At 42.3% G+C, this 23,986-nt stretch overlaps 1 protein-coding gene across 3 annotated transcripts in view; it reads left to right on the top strand.

Moving 5' to 3' along the window:
- EPB41L3 (erythrocyte membrane protein band 4.1 like 3) overlaps positions 1-23,986 on the top strand; it is a 180,047-nt gene that overhangs the window by 86,150 nt on the left and 69,911 nt on the right. For all 3 annotated transcript variants that reach the window (XM_023514424.1, XM_003792013.3, XM_023514425.1), the window contains exons 2-3: positions 3,807-3,991; positions 8,719-8,916. In XM_023514424.1, coding sequence (XP_023370192.1) covers positions 3,807-3,991; positions 8,719-8,916 — 383 coding nt within the window. The remainder of the gene's footprint in view (positions 1-3,806; positions 3,992-8,718; positions 8,917-23,986) is intronic.

Below are 23,986 nucleotides of genomic sequence, written 5' to 3'. Positions count from 1 at the left end.
AGCTTGAGGCTCTGTCTCAAAAAATAAATAAAAAGCAGTTAAGAAAGTTGAAAGAAGATCACAAGAGAGATGACAGACTTTTTGTCTTAAATGGAAAGATCTACACAGAATAAAGAGGCTAAATAATTAAGTTCCTTACCCACATCAGACATGTCCACTTATTTAATGCTGATTATTTTCTTGTATTATGTCTATTAAGATTATTGATAGATTTTAAAGTGAAATGAATTGAAACATTTTATAGTGACATTTTAGTTTTTATTTATTAGCTTTCTGACATCTAATTATTAAGTTATAGTTATGATTTGCTGCACCACTTAAAAGAGCAAGGGTAAGATATTGATGATTTCCAAAATTATTTTAAATATATTCAAGAACTGTCTTGCCATAGGAAAAATTAAGAATCTTTTCTTAATGCTTTTGCTTTTTCTAGGAGTCAATTATGTTTTAGTGATGCTGGTATTTTTTTAAATAGAGATTATGTAAACGACCTAAAACATTTTGTTTCTGAGTCTTAGAGAAGCTGTTCGTTCTCCTGGTAAATGCATTAGACTGAAAGGACGAATAGCATTCTTCTTACCTTGTGAGGTCTTTTAGTCTGAAACTTTTAACTGAGTTCTGTGTTCTTCACTACAAAACATAGAAATACCTACTGTTTAGTTACTTGAGAGATTTCACAAAGATTAAAGACTATAAGGAAGAGTTTATTTTTATATATACACATATGTTTATTTTGCAACTTAGTTATTTATCAAATAATTATTCAAATACTATGTTCCAGGTATGACACTGGTACTAGGTATTTGGCGGATATAAACAGACATGGTTCCTGCCCTTGAATATACAGGAAGGAGGTAGAATAATTACAAAATGTGATAATTGAGGTAGGAAACATTAAGACACAGCTAGAATGACTGTAATCAGGGAAAGCTTTTCTCAGCTAACATTTGAGTATTAAGGCATTGGCCACTTAAGGACAGAGAAAGAACATTCTCAAAAACCATAAGGCAGCAAACTGACATGAGAGGCACTAAAAGGAGACATCATGGCTGGATCATAGCGGGGTAGCGGTTGGGCGGTGGCCACTGGATAGGGTGTTAGGGCTGAGGCATGTTCTTGAAGGCCTTTGTAATGGAGAGTTTACATTTTACTTAAAGAGCATCGAGAAGCTCTTAAAGGGTTTTCAGCAGTGAGTGACATGACTGGATTTATATTTTGTAACAATTAGACTAGGCAGAGGTAGGGGGGACCACTTGGGGGTTATAGAAGTACTTCAGGAAACAAATGACGGTGGCTGGTATAGGGGCAAGGGACCAGTTCAAAATTTATCTTAGAAATAGAACCAGCAAAACTTTGTCATGATGTCAGGGGTGGCTTCAGGAATTCTGGCTTTAAGGAACGGCATTGCCATTTACTGAACGAAGGATGATGAGGATAGGGAGGAGCAAGACTGGGAGAGAATGGGACCATCCTTGGGCAATTGGATACTGGTTTTAAAGCTCAGAACAGAGATTCGAGCTGGTGATATGAACGTGGGAGCCATTGGCCTATTGGAAGTATTTAAAGCCCTGGGAAAGGATGTCATAAGTCTGAGAGAAAATGCAAGAAGAGAAGGGAGCCTGGAATTGAGTTTTATAGGGTGTGATCTGTTTGGAGGTTGGGCAGAGGAATAGCCTGTAGAGTACGGTGGGAAGGAGTGACCAGAGAGACAGAAAGAGAGCCAGAGAGTTTGTTCTGACTCCCAAGGGAGGGAAGCATATTGACGAGAAAACTATCATGGCCTGAGTTGGGGCTGCTGAGAGGTGCCATCAACAGAGCATAGGCAAGAGTGGACGGTCCCTTGTTATTTCCCAGCCCATGGGAAAGGGAAATCTAGATTGAGTGACTTTGTCTTTGTGAAGATGACATTGAATATATATTTTTCCCATTATCTCATTGGTCTGGTCTTAACCACTTGGCCACTATTCATCATCCTTTCAGGCCAGGTGGGGTTTTACCTGCCAAAACTGAAAGCTTAGTTACTGAGGTAAGATGGAGAAAATGGATTCCTGCTGTGAGCCCTGAGCTTCTCAGCCTGGGGAGAGTGGTTAAGACAGATTCATCTGTTTCTAAACCATCAGCGCAGTGCCTGGCTTATGTATGGTACTCAATAAGTGGTTAGTGAGTTGAATTGACTGTTAAAACTAATCTTTCTTTTAAGGGTGGAATTTAATTGTGGGCTCTGAATTCCACAGTGTACCCTGGGCCTTTCCTTCTCCTCCACTTTTTCTCTCTGTAATCCTGTCACTCTTCAGGATAGGCATACAAAAGTGAATATAATATTTACTTTCAAGATTTGCTTTAAAATCTTAAATGTATTGTAAAAGGAAAAAAAGAAAGTCTGTTCATTTTATTTGGATCACTATCTTTCTCTGTATTTGGACTTGATATTTACATATGCTTTGGGCAGCTGAGCACAGGCCAAGTTGAGATGTCTTTCATTTAATAGAAGGAATATCTGGTGGCCATGACAAGTAACCCTGAACACAAAGCACAGCTACGGCATTTAGCTTATAACATGGATTGGTATTTGTAACATTCTCTCCTCCTCAAATTATTAAACATATTCTGGTATGAAGATAGGAACTAAATAGTGGTTTTACTATGAAGTTATTAGTTTTATTCTGCACAATATTATAGCAAGGGGTATGTGATTTGATTAGAATACGGTACTAATATTTTTTGCTCATAATATTTTTACGATAAAATTAGAATTGAGAAGGAAAATTATATGATAATATGAGAGATTATTGTTGTGATACTTATCCCACATACCTAAGATAAGAAATTACTTAAAATAATACAGTCTAAATACTTGGCATAGCAGTTTTTTTACTGTTTAGACCAAAATCTGCTTTCAAATATGATGGTATATGTTATTAGTAGGAGGAAATAGTATCTATAGGAAATAAGTTGTTTAGATCTGATCATGTTCCGTGTCCTTGTTTGGCACATGTGGAAATAGAGGCACAAAATAGTGAAGCCTGTTAACTAGCACACTCTTAGAAGGTGGCGGTCATGTTTTAAAGGTCTTTTATCAGCAGATTGCATGCGTTAGGATCGGCTGGTTTAGCTCCTTGTGAGAGATGAGAAAAACTCATCTTCTAACACTCAAGGGAAATGCGAGGAAAGAATATGAGAATCAGTGTGGAAGGGAGGGAGGAGGGTGATGCCGCCCTGTGCCCCCCTCTGGAGCCACTGGCCGCCCTGCTTGTCCAGTGTGGGGCAGAGTCCATGTCCCTGGAGAAGCCTGGTGTAGCCGAGGTTGCTCATCCTAAGGGGGGATAACTGAATTAGGAGAAATCACATGGGAGAGGCCCTGGTGCTGGGAACTATCTGTAGATCCCGAGGTCAGGAGGGCCCCGGAGAGGCATAGGAACGGGTGGGAAATGAGAGTGTCTGCTTCCATTATCCGATCATCCTTCCCAGAGATTAAAATATATGCTCACCTGACACAGCAGATTCTTTTTTCTGAAATTACATGCAAATTAATTAATATGACATTCTTTAATGTCATTTTGCCATCATCCTCTGTGGCAAAACTCAGAATAGGATTAAAACCTGAGATCAATAGGAATCCACTTTTACTTGAGGTTAAATATTAATCTGGAGCCACTTGCGAGCACCATCCTGGCCAGTTAACCCTAGTTAGCATCTCCCGCTCTGCTCCTGCTTCCCTTCAGCCTTCCGGGGCCAGGATCCTAGTTTTCCCGCTGAAGGAGGTAACTGCGTAGAGTGACGAGATCCTCCCTGTTTTCTGCTTGCAGAACAATCAACCATGACGACTGAATCCGGATCAGACTCAGAATCCAAGCCGGACCAGGAGGCCGAGCCCCAGGAGGCGGCGGGGGCGCAGCCGGGGCCGGGGCCGCAGCCGCCGGGCGGGGAGGAGCCGCGGCAGGCCCTGGAGCAGTTCGCGGCCGCGGCGCACAGCACGCCGGTGCGCAGGGAGGTGAGCCGGGCAGCTGGGGTCTGCGCCAGCGTGGGGCTCTTAGCGCTACCGGCAGCTGCGAGGGGTCATCGGCTTGGCCCCATGGGGTCCCAGGCAGATGGAAATGGATGCTGTTTTAAGGCTTTAGGCGAATGGCGTTCCACAATCTTAGTTGGTAACTGTTTCATTTAATTAAAACACTTAAACTCACACTGGAGTCTGGACTGGAGATTATTGGTCCTACCTGGATTTAGAAGAATAGGCAGAGAACAGACAGCTCTAAATCATGCTTCCGGTGTTTTTTGTTTGGAGCCTAAGGGTGAGAGCTCTGTGCTTTGCCCTTGGAGCATTCTGACCCTAACACACCACCTGCTTGTACCAACCTTCAGCTGGGTCTCTTTCCTTCCCTGCGCAGAGCTGTATTTTCTGCTGTATTCTTTGTATGTATTTGAATTGTCATGAGTAATGTATATCTTTTAAAACTTTACTTATAGGCTTGGCGCCTGTGGCTCAAGTGGCTAAGGCACCAGCCACATACACCTGAGGTGGCGGGTTCGAACCCAGCATGGCCTGCCAAACAACAATGACGGCTGCAACCAAAAAAAAAAAAAAAAATTCCCGGGCGTTGTGGCAGGCACCTGTGGTCCCAGCTACTTGGGAGGCTGAGGCAGGAGACTCGCTTGAGCCCAGGAGTTGGAGGTTGCTGTGAGCTGTGATGTCACAGCACTCTACCCAGGGGGACAGCTTGAGGCTCTGTATCAAAAAAAAAAAAAACTTATAAAAAACAAAGTATGTAGTTTATACATGGCCCTTGAATGAGTCCATATTTAAATTTCTATCTTAAAACCTCAAGGGTGGAATCAATATATTTTAGAGTACCCACTTCTGTGCAGTAGAGAAATCTGGATGGAGTCCCTACAAGTGGTTGACCTTTGATAGGTCATAAATGTACATGCCAAACTAGAAAGCTGTTGACAGAAGAGCCTTGAAATCAGTATATTAGTGAAAATCTTTATTTTGTAGCACATTAATATAATATAACATTAAACTACATATTTACTACCAGATTATTTTCTTTGTTTTCTCAGGGTTTTTACAGGTTCTGCTTTTAAACAGTACTAGAATTAACATTTATTTTAACTCTAAATAGATACTCTTGTCTCACCCCAGAGGTTTTGTGATGGAGAGCTGGGAGGTCCCATCCCAGCTCAGCCAACAGAATCAAAGGAGCCACTGCCGTTGTCATGGTTTCTCTTTGCTTTCCTTTCTGTGGAGGAGTGATGTTGGTATTGTTTAGTTTTCTTCTTTGTTTTATTTGTTGTAATCTTAAAAAGTTTTTAATTACTGGACAGAGTGTTTGGCTTTTTCTTTATTCTCTTCTCTTAACTCTGAAATGAAATAACATGAAGATAGGAACTTATTATAGGAAAGTCTGAACATCTGTACCTGGACATGGTTAACTATACTTTCTGTATCTTAGTCAGATGTTGGATACAAGACATGAGAAACGATACTGAGCAGGAAGGGTGACTGGCTGCCGGGGCAGAGACCTCGGTTAGTCCGTCTCTTCTAATGGTTGTTACTGCTCAGGGAGCTCATTTATGCCCTCAGGCCTCAACTTGTTCATCTGCAAAGTGTAGAGTTTACAACAGATCCTTTCTAGGATGGCTCCACGGAACTCTTTGATTCATACTAGAAAGGCATAAAATGAAGTATATTTTGGTATATGGTGATAATTAAAACATGGATTTAGCTGGATATGAAGTCCAGCTTAGTAATTTTCTGACCATTAGAAAGTTTCCTAGGCTCCCAGGGAATGTCCTTCCTTATGTAAAGAATGTGGGTAAGTAACACCTGTACCACTGAGCTGCTGTGAGGATTAAAATGAGATGGAGGGTTTGCTTAAATGGTGGATACAATATTTGTAAATTATAATGCATTGTGTGAGTATAATTGACATTTCATTGGGTCTGCCATTCTAGAGTTGTTAAAGTTGTTTTAAAAATGTGTATAAGAACCTCCTTCACAGTGGGTTCATGTTCATAGAAATAAGGCCTGTCCTTTGAGTGATGGTGGATTAAGATGCCTCTGGAGTAACCAAGAAAGATTCTTTTCTTTTTTTTTCTTTTTTGGAAACAGAGTCTCACTTTGTCTCAGTAGAGGGCTGTGGCGTCATAGCTCACAGCAACCTCAAACTCTTGGGCTCAGGCGACCCTCTTAACCTCAGCCTCCCAAGTAGCTGAATATTGGTATAAACTACCCTTCAACACCCAGGTAGTTTTTAGAGACGGGGTCTTGCTCTTGCTCAGGCTGTTCTCAAACTCATGAGCTTAAGCAGTCCACCTGCCTTGGCCTCCCAGAGTGCTAGAATTACAGGCATGAGCCACCACGCCCAGCCAGAAAGTTTATTTTCATACTGATATTTTTATTTTAGTGGAGGAAAAATGAGATTTCATATTCCCTAGTAATATAATAGAAAAAGTTGATTCCAGGTAAAATTTAAATTAAAATGGAGGTTTTAATGACTTTTGCCTATGATGAGATTAAAAGTATAACCTAAATGTACAAAAATGTCTTGTATAAATCACAAAGCACTTAACAAAAATGTGTTAGGGTTATTGATACATGATCCAAAGTTCCCCAACTTCTCCTTAAACTACCTTAAGGCCAAAACCGATGACACTTGTATGATATTCCTGCACTTAATATTCTAATGCATTGGTATGGAAAGCCCAGTGGTCAAAAACGTGGGACCAGGTTGTCAGAGCAGGTTTTCTATAGTTTATCCCCCTGGTGTAGCTGAAGCTTTGCCTTCTCAACTACGTTAGCCTTTGAAATTGGCTATTCAGGTTTTTGTTGGTTTCTTTTTATAAGCTCAACAGATTGGTCTCTTTCTATTCTTAAGAACTTCCAAAGACTTCACCTTGACTTCCTGGGCTAAGGTTGTGGAAGAAAGGACTACATTAGCAATCGTACAGATGGGAAACAAAATAGAAAAAGCAGAAATCTGCATCTAAAATCTAAAACAAATATGCCAAAAAATTCCTTTGTAATTACACCAGGGTGTTGTAAAATTGTGGAGGCTCATAGAAAAGTTGAAATTGTCAGTTCTGTCTGTAATCTTCAAGTCCATGCAAGTTAGCCCAGGCTGAGAATATGTTCGTGTTTATTTCAAGGCCCTAAACTGAATTTTGGTGCCATGTATTTCTTATCTTGCTTATTTGCTAACTAGTGGCAATGGTAGTCTAGTCTAAGAAGAAAGGTATAGAGAGAGTAGTTGAAGATTTGTAGTGCACAGAGAGATTTTCAAAGCGATTGGTTTGAGGGAGAATCTTACTGTTCCATAGGCTGTCCTCTGCCATTTTGTGTCTAGCCAGAACTAGTCTGTTGTCATTTGAAAGCAAATTAAAGCTTTTGGACAGATTTAATCTGTTCTTATTCTGGCTCACTACAAGGAATGGAAGTAGACGTGGGGATTACTTTGTGATAAATTTCAGTGCTGCTGACTTCATTGAATTGATTTAGAGCTAAATTAAATATTTTAACAGGTGTAAAATCAATGAAAAGATTAATAGTTGAAGTTCTCTAGGCCTTAAAGTTTATCAAATTTGTGGTATGTGTGTGTATGGATGGAGCAGTTATAACAACTGGAATATAGAAGGATTCAGTGGATTAAGCAAGTAAAGCATATAAGGTAAAAGTCTAGGTGATATATTTTATTTTTTAATTTAATTTTTTATTAGAGCATAACTATACATTTATGTGATGATTTGATACACAATGTGGAATGCTTAACTCGAACTGATTAACATAGCCATCGCCTCACTGATTTATTTTTTGTGGTAAGACATTTATAATTAACTCTTAGTTATTTTGAAGTGTACCCTTGCATTGTGCACATTAGGGGAGCTGCCACCAAATGTCCTCCCTCCTCCCACCAGTTGCCCACCCCTCCCCTTCCTCTGCCTTCCCTTTTGCTACACTGTGTTTGTGTTTGATCCTTCCTATGGATGTGTGTTTATATATTGGTTTCATAATACTATTGAGTACATTGAATACAGTTTTTTCCATTCTTGAGATACTTTCCTCAGAAGGCTATGTTCCAGCTCCATATTTTAAAGGCTTATATTATCCAATGCCTTTTTTAAAAAGTTAAGAGTCAATTTGTCTTTCTTTGCTCAGTGAAATCTTGATAGCATTTGCTAACTCAGTGCTTCTAAAGTAAATTCTAGGCCAGGCACAGTGGCTCATGCCTATAAGCCTAGCACTCTGGGAGACCGAAACAGGAGGATTGCTTGACCTTGGGAGATGGAGACCAGCCTAAGCAAGAGCAAGACTATGTCTTTACTAAAAATAGGAAAATTAGTTGATGGTGGTGATAGGAGCCTCTAGTTCCAGCTACAAGATCCTTTGAACCCAGGAGTGTGTGCCAGGCTGATGCCATGGCACTACCTGGAGTGACAGAGTGAGCCTCTGTCTCAAAAGAAATAAAAAGTAAATCTTGGAGTTAACAAACTGAAATGAAGGCCCTATTGAGACATTTAAATGACAAAAATTATTTGGGTAAAAGGTAGCATTGTAAATACCTGCATATGTATATCCATTCCTAATATTCTAATTCATATATCTCTCATCTTCTGGGAAATAAGAAAGCAGGCTGTTTCTAGACTTTTGTGTTATTGCCTAAACAATGCAATATTTTATTTCCTGTCTTGCCATGAAGACCGTTGATTATTTGCTCTTCACAGGTCACTGACAAGGAACAGGAGTTTGCTGCCAGGGCTGCAAAACAGCTCGAATATCAGCAATTAGAAGAAGATAAACTTTCTCAGAAATCGTCTAGCAGTAAACTCTCTAGGTCTCCACTAAAGATAGTCAAAAAGCCTAAAAGCATGCAGTGCAAAGTGATTCTTCTGGATGGATCAGAATACACCTGTGAGGTAGAGGTAAGTGTGTATTTTAAAATGTTTTTGTCCCAGACATTGAGAGCTGGAGAATGTTAGTATTAAACAAACAAGATGCCTGTTTGCTTTTCTAGAACTCTGGAAAATTACTCAGACCCAGTCTCTAAATGCAAAATTATTTCCAAAGTCTGTCTGTAACAGGGGATCAAAATACTTAAAATATGTATATTGTCCCCAAGTGATACAATCAAAACCAAAATGTAATCTTATATCTAAAAGAAAAAAAAATGAAATCTCTAGTACTTCATGTGGTAGGGAAAAAAATTGAAGGCTTAATAATCAATTTTTCTTTAATGCCCTGGCTGTGAGCTGTTATTTACATGGATTTTTACCTTTTATAGTAGTATAATTTTTGTAATTTATGGCCAAGTCACTTGTTACTTGGTAGAAACTTATAAATTCTGTACATAGGCACAGTGAAATAATCCAAAATGTCATGTCCTTTCCTTGCTCAAGGGCTGAGTAATTTTTTAAATGCACATTGTGGTGGGCATTGCAATTCGATTCTTTTTTGAAGAAATTTCTTCTCAGAGAAGGCGTAATTGAATGCCTTTTGTGGGAGGCGTTTAGGAAGACCAAGTGGGCAGATGAGAACACAGTCAGGCAGTAGTCGCAGAGGTGGTTGCTGAGCTGAGTCTCCTGGGGAACCCTTTACACAGCGGGAACTGGAGCTGCAGAGAGCAGGTCCGTGAGTGCACCAAGGAGTGGCTCAGGGAGGTGATCCATTTCACATTGGGCATCTTCATTCCAAGAGCTCATTCTTTCTGCTTCCTGTCTGGCCCTTGTCCTTAGGGGAGGGACCCAACACGCCCCTCCAGGCCGGCCCTCCTACCACATCCCTCTCCAGGGACTCCTACCTTGGGGCTGTGCTAAGATTCTCTGCCGAGCAGAGCACTGCAGGCGTGTGCATGTGTGCGTCCTCACACATTTCCACCTCTTTCCTCATGACAGCACCAAGCTCACTTGATTTCCCATGGTGTTCCCTATTCATTCATCTTTGTCCCTCTGTATACAGGCCTCCCTATCATTCCTCTGATACATTTTGCATGATGCACCAGGCACCCAGTGCTTTTCTTGCAGTAGAGCCTTTAAATCTATTTTATGTTGGCTTCATTTAGGCTGGGGATGAGGGGTGAGATTTTAAATTTTTATAGATGCTAATTTTTGTATGCAAGAACATATAGAAAATATATTTTTTGAAGATAAATTCTTATATCAAAAGTTATTTAGTCTGTCATGCTAATCTATAAAAAGATTTTAATCGCCCTGTAGCTTGACGGGTTGCTGCAGAGATTTCCAAGAACCCCATAAAGTTCACCATGCACAGATCTATTTCTTGCCTTTTGCTGGCTTTGATTTCAGCTGAAGTGTCCAATTACTGATTTAGATGTGAATTCTGGAAATGGGGAGCTTCAATAATGTATTCCTAGCTGGGGAATGAAGCTATGAAGCTTCAAGGACTTTTGTGACCTTGAGAGAGATTATATTTTTCCAGTGTAGATCCACTTTCTAGAAAACTTGATCGAAGTTAGGAGAAGCTAAGCTGTGTTCGTTAACTTTGAGGAGAATCTCTCTGTTGATCTCATTTATATAACCGAATAGATAGGGTTGACTGACAGTCCTTTAGTCATGGCTACCAGAAATTTTTCTAAGGAAGAATCTAGAAGAAAGTTCACAGTATTTCGTGTAGTGAGGACACAGGCAGTCTCTGGGTTCTTATAGGTTTGTTCTGAAGTTGAACTTGGGTGTAAGTTGGAACAGGTACTTTTACAACTGTTGCCTGTAATAGCCTCCATTTGTAAGTGTGAGTGCTGTATCAGTTGAATGTTTGTAACTCAGGGACTACTTGTAATGTCGTTTTACCAAATTTGTGTCTGTGCTTCAAATCCATTATAAATAATCATTGTGCTTTTGAGTATAGATTTTTTATTTTGTGATTAACCTTGGATACAATTAATTGTTACTTTTAATGCCACTGTGAGCATTTTGAGTGGCATGGCAATATTGGTCAGTTATTTTCTTTCATAATAAAGTATTTTTATAAATCTGACAGATTTCTAAGAGTAACTTTTTTTGAGGATGTAAAAACCTCTGCCAACAATAATTTCAATTTCACGACAGACATTAGTTTTAGAAAATATGTGTTCACTGCTGTCATCTTGGTGAAGAAAATGAAGACACTTGGATGTGGTTGGAGTTCAGTGAACTTATTTGTAGCTGATTTGTTGAATAAGAAGAATGTAAACAAGTGGCATGATTCTTTTTTTTTTTTTTTGTAGAGACAGTCTCACTTTTTCACCCTCGGTAGAGCGCAGCGGAGTTGCTCCAGCAACCTCCAACTCCTGGGCTTAGGCGATTCTTCTGCCTCAGCCTCCCAAGTAGCTGGGACTACAGGTGCCCGCCGCAACGCCCGGCTATTTTTTGTTGCAGTTTGGCCGGGGCTGGGTTTGAGCCTGCCACCCTCGGTATATGGGGCCGGCGCCTTACTCACTGAGCCACAGGCGCCTCCCAAGTGGCATGATTCTTAAGGTGGCAATGAGATGCTAGATAAAAAAGTATGTTCAGAACATCTCATGTTTCCTGATAGAAACTATGGAAAGTAGAGCTGGGTTGCAGGTCTCACGGGCTTCGAGGATAGATAGAGGCTGGGAAAGCACTGCCCTGGGAAAATGTTCTGCAGTGTTCTCCCTCCTCAAAACTGAGTTTATACAGAGACTTGGATGAAGGCACAGAAACACAGCCAGTTTTTTTTAAAGCAATGCAGAGCTTTAAAATGCCCTGAGAGTCAGAATCCAGCTTTACTGTGCAGGGGATCGCAGAGCTGCAGGCTAACGTTTAGCAGGAAGGGAGGTAAAACTTCCCACTGTTAGAAAAGATTGTTTTGGCTTGACGCCTGTAGCTCAGCAGCAAAGGTGCCAGCCACATACACCAGAGCTGGCGGGTTCGAATCCAGCGTGGGCCCGCCAAACAACAATGACGACTACAACCAAAAAAATGGCTGGGCATTATGGCGGGTGCCTGTAGTCCCAGCTATGTGGGAGGCTGCAGCAGGAGGAACGCTTAAGCCCAAGAGTTTGAGGTTGCTGTGAGCTGTGATGGCACTGCACTCTACCAAGGGCAACAGCTTAAGACTCTGTCTAAAAAAAGAAGAAAAGATTATGTTAAGTGCAAAATAGAAATACATTTGGGCAGGCAGAGGGGCAGTCAGACTTAGTAATAATTTGGGTAAAAGCCATGTTGGGATTTAAGTTATAAACTCAATATAAGCCAAGAGTGTAGTGTATAGTCGTCGAAACCCATCACGCGGTCACAGGCTCTGTGGAAGTGTGGAGCTCTGTGTGCGGCAGGCAGTGGCTGCCAGTCCCCGCGCTGCACAGACCCATGGCAGGGCTGTGTCTCATTTACAGCCTGGGGTGGCCTTGTGGTCTCGTCCACTGGTAACCTGCATGATTTCAGGGAACTTATTTAACTTTTCTGAACCTGAGTTTCTGCAACAGAAAACTGGGGGTAAAAATGCTCACCTTAGAAAGGCATTACTGAGAAGATTAAAGCAAATAATTTCTTTAAACACCTCTAGGATGTGACATATTCTTAATCAGTGGGAGCTGTTTATTAACAATGATAAGAACCAGGAGCTGTGACTTGAATGGCAGAGAAGTACAGGATGGTGAATGGTCTCGACACCTTCCCAGGAGGAATGATTAGGGAATAGGATGTGTTACCTACGGACAAATAAGATTAGCAGGGGACAGGAGAGTTTTTTTCAGTTACTTGAGAAGGTTGACATTGAAGAATCACCGTAACTTTTTTTTAATGTATAGAAAGCAAAACTAAGGTAGAAGTTATAGGAAGTCAAGGTTTTAAATAAATAGAAAATATCTGAAATGATTGCCATCAACCTAGTGAGCTTGTGTGCCTTGTGATGGAGGGTTCTGGCACACACTGCAGTGCAGTTCTGGAAGCCAGCTTTGCCCCTATGCGGTGTCAGACAGCTCCAGGTGCCCCTTCCTTCTCTGACTCAGAGAGAGACACAAAAACTACAACCAACGGAAGAAGCAGAATTGCTTTCCTAATTCCTGTCCCCAATACATATAGCTGTAGGTGAATTAAGAACAGAAGACAGGAGACAATAACAGGTGGAACTGTTTTGCATTTAATAAGACATTTAAAAAATAAGGGTTTTGGCTTGGTGCCTGTAGCACAGTGGTTATGGCACCAGCCGCATGCACCGAGGCTGGTGGGTTCAAACCCAGCTCAGGCCTGCTAAACAACAATGACAACTGCAACAAAAAATAGCCGGGCATTGTGGCAGGCTCCTGTAGTCCCAGCTACTTGGGAGGCTGAGGCAAGAGAATCGCTTAACCCCAAGAGTTTGAGGTTGCTGTGAGCTGTGATACCACAGCACTGTACCGAGGGAGACACAGTAACACTGTCATTAGATAAATAAATACATAAAAAATAAGGTTTGGTTTGGTTTTGCTTGTTTTGTTAGAGACAGGGTTTCATTCTCTACCCAGGCTAGAGTGCAGTGACCTCATCATAATAGCCACTGTAGCCTCCAACTCGTGGGCTCAAGTGATCTTCCTGCCTCAGCTTCCCGAGTAGCTGGAATTCCAGGTGCCCACCATAACACCCAGCTAGTTTGTTTATATTTTGTAGAGATGGGGTCTTACTGTTACTCTGGCTGATCTCGAGCTCCTGGGCTCAAGCAGTCCTCCCACCTTCACTTCCCCAAGTGCTAGCATTCTAGACATGAGCCATCGTACCCTGCCAAAACATTTTATCTTCATAAAATTGTGATGTTTTCCCCTAATTAATGCTGTTATCACTTCAACATCAAAATCATTAAGGTTCAATTCTGTCATGAGTTTATCATAAGAATTTATAGTCGCCTGTAAAAGACTCCTGACACACACACGGCCCTTGGAATAGCATGAGTTTCTGTTTTGAGGCCACAAGGTAGCATTTCTCCTTGCCCAGGTGATTCCACTGACTGTCCAAATCCCACTCCTGTTTTGTTTACTCTCTCTTGGGATTTGTTTGGAAAAACAAATTAAACGTCTGAGTTTTCCAGCTTTCTCAGGTTGTATGATTAAATACTCTCCGCTGTCTTTGAAAGTTCTTAACTAGACAGCCAATAGAATTGCAGTAATCAAAAAGTAGATTAGAGCACCTCTTGCCTTTTTTAAATTACAAGAAATAACAAATAATTGTGAAAAAAAAAGGACTGTTTCAAATCAATACCAGTATTATTCATTCAACGAAAGCATAAATTAAAGAGCTTTTGATTCTGTGTAATTGTGTAAATTCCAATTTAACCAACAACATGGCCTTTTCCTCAGTGGATCTCTGCCTGGCTAAGTGACTCACCTTATCAGACCCCCCATCGATGTTACAACCAAATGGCCCCATCTAGCAGCAGCAATTTCCTGCTTGAAGAATAGTGCCCCTGAGAACTCCGGAGGATTAAAGAAGAGTAGTAATTAATTTTGTTTCTTTGTGCAGTGGCTCTTTGGTGCAGACATAGGAACAGTTACACACATGCATGTCTCATTTCCCTGACAGAGTTACCATTAAATCTTCTTTTCCAGGTATTGAGATTTGTCCTCATTAAGATTTGATTAAGACAGACCCTTCTCGTTTAAATTGTTAAGTCTATTCTCTTGGTTTCCCTTCTTAAAAAGTAATAAGTTTTAATAGCTGGTAGACATGGTTAGTTAAACGCTGTGAACAATATGAAGGTTAAACATGTGAGTATATGTCAAAAAAATAAAAACAACAAAACCCTTAGTATTTCACTATTGTGAACGAAAAGAAAATCCTAACCTTCCTTGCTGACTGAATGGACCCCCTCCTGGCCCGAGAGACCCCAGAGAAACCTTAAAACTGAGTTCCCAGTCGTGACAGGATGGGAGGTCAGACGTGCCTCCTTACACCCGCTCCCTTGCTTATGGCTAGCAGGGTTTGTTCCCTGCGGGCTAAACAGAAACCAGTCTCCGGATTCACTCCTCCCTGTCTGGGCTTCCTGCACTACACCTGACCAGCATTCCTCCTGGTAAGAGGACCCAGCCATGGAATGGTTTTGTTAGTCTTCACAGAGGGTTCTTGTGTCCTTGCTTCACCTTCTGACATTAAGAAGGCCGCCATTTCCTAAATATGGACCCCATAAAGGGGCATAAAGCTTAACTGTGCATGTTTATCCTTACGTAAATATTCATATGTAGCTTGTGAAATATGTATGTTTGGCCACTCCACTTGGCATAAATTCCTGTTCCCATTATCCCTCCCTCAAAGCCTCTTGTTCCTGGCTTCTGGCTGAAGCCTCTGCTCCACCACCCATTGGGGAGGGCTCCCACCCTCTATGAGAGGTAAAGCTCCCCTTTCCAAATTTAGGAACCCCGTCACCTCTTCAGTTGAAACCATAGCGTAGGCTGTGTTTTGGAAGCTGAGTGACTTTTGGAACTGGAGTGCCTGTGCATTAGGTGGGCAGAGCTGTATGTGAGATCAGAGTCACAAAGGAGTTCTTCGTGTAGTCACACATGGGCATTGTCACATTGGGTTAAGGCCCAGCAGGACTTGCTCTCCGTATGTTCATACTGCAGCACCGTGATGCCGACACACAAGGTTTGCCTTCTCATGTGGGCCTGGGTCCTCTGCGTCTTCATGTCCCACTGTGCTTTGTGGGTGCTATAGGTCACTGATGTGATGAATGAACGTGTCCTCTCTACATCCAGAGGGTTCGTAAATAAATGCTCGTTGTCTTATGTGTTCCAGATGGCGACATCTTACCTGCATTTCACACAGGGCCATCACTTTTTTGCAGTAGTTATTCAATACTTACTGGCTCAATGAAGAAAGCAATCTTCCAGGCTTAAAAATGAGGTTTCTAGTTCTTATCTTTCTATGACTAAAATAGTCAAATATGAGAGTACAGATTCACCTGTTTCAGAATCTTCCTTAGCTTGATCGCTGAGAGTTCTCATGGGAGCTTTAGAAAAAGTCCATTGAGTTCCCTTACCCCATTTGTGTCTGTATGGCACAGAGCCCTGTGAGGTGGCAACTTGGTCACACATGTTTGCCACTGACACCTTTCCCTGGGCTCAGGAGGACTTCTTCAAAACAGAGCTGGCTTTCCTTAGTTCCCCATAGCTCATGTGAGTTTAGGCCTTGGGGAAATGTCGTGTAACAGAAAGTACACCTGCCACACCACATGCCATTCCCAGGAGTCACAGAGTCCCCAAGCAGTGTCTTCCTGCCTGTCATCCATCCTGCTTTCACACGGGAGGTGTCAGCACACGTCCCTGTAGGATGGTGCCTTTCTACTCCTCACCATCCAGGCCCCACTCAGCCCTGGCCTCAGGGAGAGAAGGAAGTGCCCCACGTTAGTCCACGGTACTCCTCATTTACCTGCTCAGGAAAAGAGTCGTCCCAGCATGGTGGCAGTCACAGCTTCCCTTCTACACAGGTTTATCTGCTAGGAGCTTTCCCAGACTCCTTTCTAAAAGTGGACCTGGACTTACAGCTCCAGAAAACTCCCTGAGGCATAGTCTGGGTCAGGTCTCTCACTGAAGTCTTCCTGTGTCCTAGGATGCAATGATGCATCGATCAGTTTGCACGTCACAGGCACTGCAATCTTTTTTTAGCAAGGGAGTGAATCACTTAGGTTTTAACTATTATCTGTCTTAATGCATATTGGTTTTTGCTTGTTTACATCAGTTTCCATCTGTAAAACATAACACTGTGTGCAAAAGCTGCCAAAGAGCTCTTCTAACTTTGTAGGGGCTTTGAAGTAAAGTGTTGCTTGAGGGCCTATGATAGTCCAGGCCCTGAAGACCGAAAATGAGTGAGACTATCTTTGCCATAAAGCCAAACATCTTATGCTGGGAACGGATGCTGGAAATAACCTGGTCTCCTGTTTTACTTCACTGGTGAGGAAATGGGCTCAGAGAAGCTAATAGTGGACGCAGCCTGGATGGAAGGGGCAGAGGACAGGGAGAATCCAGATCTCCTACCCTCAGTTCCAGAGATCTGTGCACTTCAGCATCAGAGCATCCAAAGTCTGTAGCAGCTGAAGGAATCACCCCAAGTATAGTATTTGCCTCCAGCATGGAACTGTGAAATAAAGGAAGAAAAAGAGGTAGAGAGATCTATTTTGCAAATTGTTTGTTAAGCTGAAGAAATTAGTTTCCTGATTATCTTCTGTATTTGTAAGTTTTTGACTTCAAAGTAAATCGGGTTTTCTAATTTTTTTAATTATAGTTACAGCATTTTACTGTGTAAAGGGCATACTTTTTTGGCCCAAATTTTTGAGGGAAAAATAAAGATGCACAATATACATGGATAGTACTAATTCCTTATCTATCTAAATATTGTGAATTCTTTCGTCTATGCTTATGCATTAAAAGTGTAACTCTAGAAAGCAAAAAAACTATATCTGTGTGCGAAACAATACCATGGGATACAGTAATCGGTTTTCTTGGACTTCTAACAGTTCTCAACAAAAGCATTTTTCGTCCAACAAAGAGCCATGTATTTTTCTTCATACGCTTTAGGCAGGCGCTAGCAGTCCAGCTGATATTTTTACAAAATTCCTTTGTAACACAAAAAACATGTACTTAAATATAAACAAATAAAAAATTTGAATTAAAAATTAAAAGATCTCTTTTTCTTTGAAAATTTTGGCTGTAAACATGGGTGTGCTTTATACACAGTAAAATCCAGTTGTCGTAGGGTCGGTAGAAGGAAAAGAGGCCTCCCAAGTGTTCACTGTGCATTTCCCCCTCTCTGTCCTTTTTTCCCCCTCTTCTTGTACCTAAAAGGCTTTGGACCTAATGGGCGTCTGTAGTGGACCCTGCAGTGGTGTCTTCTCCTAATACACAGGGCAGCTTCACTCTAGGCCTTCACTAGATTAATCAGGGACCCCTAAGAGCAAAAGATTCTGTTCCAGAGAGATAAGTGAAATCGAGACAGAGTGTCATCCTCTTAAAATTTCTGAGACCTAGTTTCTGCGAGTGACTGCCAAAGCTTTGGTTTGGATCATACTCTCTTGAAAGAAGCTGCTATGTGGAGAGTGGAGCTTAGAAGCAGAGTTTTTTATTGTGAGGGAGTAAAGGAAGTGGTGTGTGGAACAAGTTTCAAGGTTTTCCCAGCTCTTTGCCTTCTTGGAGGATGATATAGGTTCTATACCAGACAGCCGGGCTCGGTGCAAGGCTAGTCTAAACCGGGGGTCCGAGCCACCCCTTCCCAAGAGGAACAGTTTTCACCATCCAGTGATTCTTTTCAGTTTTCCTGACCAATTGCTGGTTTGTCTCATAATTACAGCATTTTCTCGGGAAAGGCAGGTTGTAATTTTCAGGATTATAGCTCATCTCCCCTTAGTTAGCATTCAAATTGATGCCTTTTCTTTCCGGGAAGTACTCTTGGTCCTTCAAGAAGTTTAGGAAGCAGGGCGCTGGCGTCAGCCACAAGACTAGGAATCTTTCCGTATGTGAATAATGACCTGGGAAGATTTCTGCATGGCAGATAAGCTATTGAGTTCAGTCATCTCTTTTGGTGGTGTTGTTGTTAAGGTCTGTTTCGGAGAGAATGATCTTTTGACATTATTCTCAAATCCCGAGGCTTGTGCATATCACCTGTGATGACTTTTTGACTACAGAGTTGAAATCTGGTAAAAACAAAAGTTCTTAGAGTTGGAAGAGAATACAAAATACGTGTGTGGGGTGTGTGTGTGTGTACGTGTTGTGCACACACTTTTCCGGAGGAGCATAGGGAAACTTCCAGGGAGATTGGAGTGTAGTATGATAGTGAAGGCTCTGTTACTGGGACATGGTGAAATAAATATTTACAGAGATCCAGCAGTCGCTCCACTAATGGTGCACATACCCTGGCCCACTCTGTCTGAACGGGAGGCGCGTCAGGATTTGGCTAACACAGGTGGACCTTACAGTCCAGTGTCCACTGGCATGTGAATAGAGGTGACAGTTCTTTAGCTTTTATCATGAAAGGAACAGGGTGCTCTTAGTTTGAAAAACATTTTTAAGTTTAAAAGAGATATTAAAATGCATTTACAGATTACCTTTTGTGGTTTTGTATGACAGAAGAAGGGAGAAAATTTAGTGCAGTGGTATTGTAGTCCAGTAATGTTTGCTGTTTGGACATGGCAAATAATTCAGTGGGAAATGGAAAAAAATGATGAAATATAGAGGGGAAAAAACCCTCTGCTAAAAGGTTACGTAGTGAAATATAATAGCTTCTTTTCTTTTCCGACTCTTTTTTTTCTTTTTTTCTTTTTTAACAGTCTCACTGCTTTGCCCTGGGTGGAGTGCAGAGGTGGAGTGCGTTATACCTCACTGCAGCCTCCTGGGTTCAAGTGATCCTCCTGCCTCAGCTCCCTCTTGGCAGGGACTAGAGGTGTGCACCACCATGCCCAGCTAATTTTTGTATTTTTACTACAGACAGGGTCTCACTCTTGCTCAGGCTGGTCTCGAACTCCCATGCTCAAGTAGGGAGGCCTTAGCCTTAGCCTTGGCCTTCTAGGATTACAGGCACAAGCCACTGCTCTTGGCCTGGGAAATGTTTCTTAAATCTGTGAAAGTAAACTTCATTTGACTCCATTTCTAGGATTCTTTTTTCCTTAACCTAGAAAGAATTGTATCCATGTTTTTCTGTCAGCTAATAATTAATTTGGCAGTTTTAGAAATGCTGAATGATGTTATTAAGGGAGAGCAGGAAGTAACAGCTGTGCTTGTGTTTAAGATTTTTTAAAAACCCACTTACATAGCAGCTTGCAGGATTGAGGCTGACCGGGAAAAGCGTAGGAAATCTGCTTTTCCTTACAGTGAGTGCCCTGTCTGAACCTGCGGAGATTCCACAGAGGGTGCAGCTCGGCTCCGTTGCTGTTGGGTCGGGAGTCAGGAGGTGTTCAACAAGCCTGAATATGTTCAGAAAGTCCTTACACACTCTCCTTCTGGCTTGCCCTTCTCTTTCCCTGAGCAGACTCGTGTTCTGTGGTGAGCAGGGAGGTAGTATTCCTGGACCTCAGTAATGAACCCCTCAGGTAATGTGGGAAGTCTGTTAAAGGTGAAGGAAGGTACCTGCTTTCCTTCATCAGAGCTTTTGGAAGTTGGCGTGGAGTGTTCTTTCTGCTTCCCCTAAGCCTGGACCTGCTGTATTTTCTGATTTCTTCCCTGTATGACTCTGAGTGGTGCATTTCAAGAGGTTTCTTCACTATTCAGTTCGACTTTTCAAGTCCCTTTAAGATGACAGACCATCCTGTATTTGCCTTTTTACAACAGACAGGACTCTTTTTTTGCCTCTCATCGTATTAGGAGTTGTATGTTATGCTGGATTTTAAGACAGTAATTAGGGACTCAGTAGAAGCATCTAGGAAGAAGGGAAGAGATGGAAAATGACCCAGTGCACTTCTTTTCATGTTGGGACAAAACCCCTGCTATTGGAAGAGAACTTTCTCCCCTGAAGAAATTGGGAGGAGCTGTTGGAGGCACTTTTCCTGGATTCTTCTTTGTCTTTTAGGGTCTAGGTTTTAGAACAGGGCTGATGTATAAAAAGCCTGACTGCAGATCTTTAGCTGGCTATAAATACAGTGGTTCAGATCGTTTAAAATGGAAAGTGGGTCTCCAATTTCTCCAATCACTTTTTAGCAGATTGATATTATTAGAAAATGTTGGCTGACTATGCCTGCACTGGTATTTAAGGCAACATAAAGTCAAGTGCCATTCACATATTTTTATTTTATTTTAATTTTTAGAATAATTATATGCATGCTTTTTACATAATGCTGCTTAGAATGCTTGTTATTTGGGCAGATAAGGAGCTGCGAAAAGTGAGCATTAAGGATTTTGACACCCCAGGGTCAGACAAGGCAGGAGATGAACTGGAAGAAAAGGCCCAGGACCTGTCAGGAAGGGCTGGTCTGGTAGTGCCAGTGAGGTTGGACATTGTTTTATTGGTATGGGTTTTCTGTTACTGTGAAACAAATTCCTGTAAACATATGGCTTGAAACAAGGTTTATTTATTATCTGATATTTTTCATGGGTCTGGAATTCAGTAGTTGTTAACTGGTCTTCCATTCAGGGGCTTGTAAGGCAGAAATGAAGTTACTCACTGGTGCATCCTCGCAGAGGGGCTGGTCTAGCCAAGATCTAGCTTCATGTCCCTTTGGGTTGTCTGTAGAGTTTCCTTGTTGGTAAAACTGAGGCCTCCACTGTCTTGCTGGCTGCTGCCTGGGGGCTGCTCTCTGCTGCAGAGTCAACTCTCGGGTCCTTGCCAGGAAGCCCTCTCTGGCACAGACAAACTCCTTCACCTTGACCGGATTCCCCTGTGAACCTCCAACCGCCCCTTCTGCAACCAGCCAAAGAAAGCCCTCTACTTTTAAAGGGCTCATGTTATAAGATCGGGCCCACCTGGATAATGTCCCTGACTTAAGGTCAGCTGTGCCCTTGAACATCACCTGATCTCAGGAGGAGGATCCACATCATACAGTTCCAGGATTATTATGCTGGATTAATAGGTAAAGGTCTATTAAAGAGTAGTTGGAGGAAAGAGGCTACATACAGGGACACTAGCCGGCTCTTTGCCGTGAGCCAGGCAAGGAGCGCTGAGGGCCAGAACTGAGAGGCAGCGGCAAGCAGGTTAGAAAGAGGATAGATTTTAAAGAACTATCCTGAACATGAACATACTTGATCACTTGGGGAAGATAATCAATTTGGTTTTAGACCTATTGAATTTTAAATGCCTAGAATGTGAAAATAGCAGTCCGCTGTTGGAGTTGGCTGTGGCGCTTGGAGTTGGAAGAGAGTTCAAGCTGGTGGGCTTTGTGGGAGCCGCTATTTTTTGTACTAACTCAGACCTGGGAGTGAGCAATGATGTGCAGGTCATGAGTGGATGGATGTGGAGAAAGGAGCTTTACTGGGAGCTCCAGGGAATACCAACACTTAAAGTAGGGTGTGGGGAGAGCTCTGCCAACCCCCCAACCTTGCTGGTCCCCATTTTGGCTGTGCTCTAGCTCGTGAACTGGGAGCACCTGGCCCCCTGGGGAAGCTGGAGGAGTAACTATGGTTGTCTGAGGTTCCAAGAGACAGATTGGGGGAGGGGGAGGGGGAGGGAGCTACATAGAAAAGAATTTGCAGTGTTATTTTTCCTTTTCTTTCTTTCTTTCTTTCTTTCTTTCTTTCTTTTTTTTTTTTTTGAGACAAAGTCTCACTATGTTACCCTCAGTATAGTGCTATAGTATCACAGCTCACAGCAACCTCAAACTCTTGGGCTTAAGTGATTCTCTTACCTCAGCCTCCCAAATAGCTGGGACTACAGGTGCCGGCACCCGCCACAATGCCCGGCTGTCTTTTGGTTGTAGTTGTCATTGTTTGGCAGGTTGGGGCTGGAATTGAACCCGCCAGCTCCAGTGTATGTGACTGGTGCCCTAGCCACTGAGCTACAGGCACCGAGACCCAGTGTTAGTTTCTAAAAGCCATTCAGGAGCATTACACTATTAGGTATAGAAAACGGGACAGAAGGTTGCAGAACCCACCATCGTGGTCTTCGTTGTGACTCAGTCCTGTGTCTCCCTCCAGTTTCCCCCAATTCTCCCTCTATTTGGCTTTTTTGCTCTTTTTTATATTAGAGTTTCAGTTAGACCAAGGGATAAGAACCAAAACATTACATTGCTTATGAAGAACAACCGAAGCCAGATGTGTCTTTGAACAGCGTAAGGTGAATATTGGGAATGGCTTTACAAGGCAGGGTAAAGGCAGGGTACAGTGCCGCACATTGGTAGAATAAGAGTTGTCTTGGGCCACATGTTAAATACACAAACACTAACAAAAGCTGATTAGCAAAAAAAAGGGCCATGCATACTTTTTGTGATATCAAACACCACCCCGATAAGCCAAAAAAGTCCTCACAAAATCAGCCCATGGGCCGCAGGCCACAAGGTTGAGCACCCTGCAGTTTATGTTACGTCTAATTGTAATTTTTAAGGTACCATGTGCTATAAAGCGTGAAGGAGTGGTGTGATTCAGAAACTTCTCTGAAATGTTCATCTGAAATTAGAAAAAATGAACCCCTTCAGCATAGCCTCCAGCAGTTTTCTAGGTGGGCCTGTGGGGAGGCCCTGCTCTTCACCGGTTCCCCTCAGCCCTCCTTCCTTCCACCTGCCTCTCCTGGTCCAAGAGGCCTCCAGCCAGTGCTGAAGTCCTGGCCTCACTCCTCTCTGCACGGCAGGAGCGCAGAGGAGCGCTCTCCTCCCGTTTCCCGTTTCCCGGGGTGTGTGGTCTCCTGTGCACCTCAGGCTTTTCATTTGCTTGTTCCACAGGAGGTCATGGACTTCCAGCTGTGGCAGCTGTTTGCTGGAGCACAATACTGCTGTCAGTAAAATAAGCTTCTATAACTTGTAGATGTGATTTCCCTTGTCAGATAGGAACAGAATTTAGGGTCTGTGGCTCCTCTGACTAGACTGACCTATTTTGTTAGCGTTGCCCAGTGATTGTTTTCGGCACTCGAGGTCAAGGCTAAGTCTACAAATGACAAATCAAAATGCCCAGATTAGACATTAATTCATGAAATACTCTAGGCGGTGGGAGTTTCTTCTTGTCCATACAGAGCCTGTCTTTATTTTGTGGGAACGTGTTTGTTCCATGTGACAGACAGCTGTGTTTAACTGGCATGTACATTGGGAGTCGTTTTATCGGTCAGATTTGCACTGAGGAATGCACCTCCTCTTCCCTGCCACTGCTTCTGGGAGTAAGTGATGGTGCGCAGATGCTCAGGACGTAGGGAATCCGTTCTTGTTATGGTGTTTGGAAAACGAGAAGGAATACAGGGACTCACTGTTGCTGATGGAATGCCATGGTGACAGCAAATAAAGTTGCAAAAGAGACACCACATTTTTTAGGGGAAATGCCATTAGACCGAGTTTGTAAGGCACATGAATAGTTTTAAATGATAACCCCAAGCAGAATGCTTGAGTTAATGTCCCCAATTATTCCTTTAGAAAAAATACTAATAGATTTTAAAGAACTATCCTGAACATGAACAT

Source organism: Otolemur garnettii, unplaced genomic scaffold (assembly GCF_000181295.1).
Source record: "Otolemur garnettii isolate 467f Iridium unplaced genomic scaffold, OtoGar3 scaffold00053, whole genome shotgun sequence".
Taxonomy (NCBI): Eukaryota; Metazoa; Chordata; class Mammalia; order Primates; family Galagidae; genus Otolemur; species Otolemur garnettii.
The sequence above is the reverse complement of the archived record's forward strand: the minus strand, read 5'-3'. Positions and strand labels throughout refer to the sequence as shown.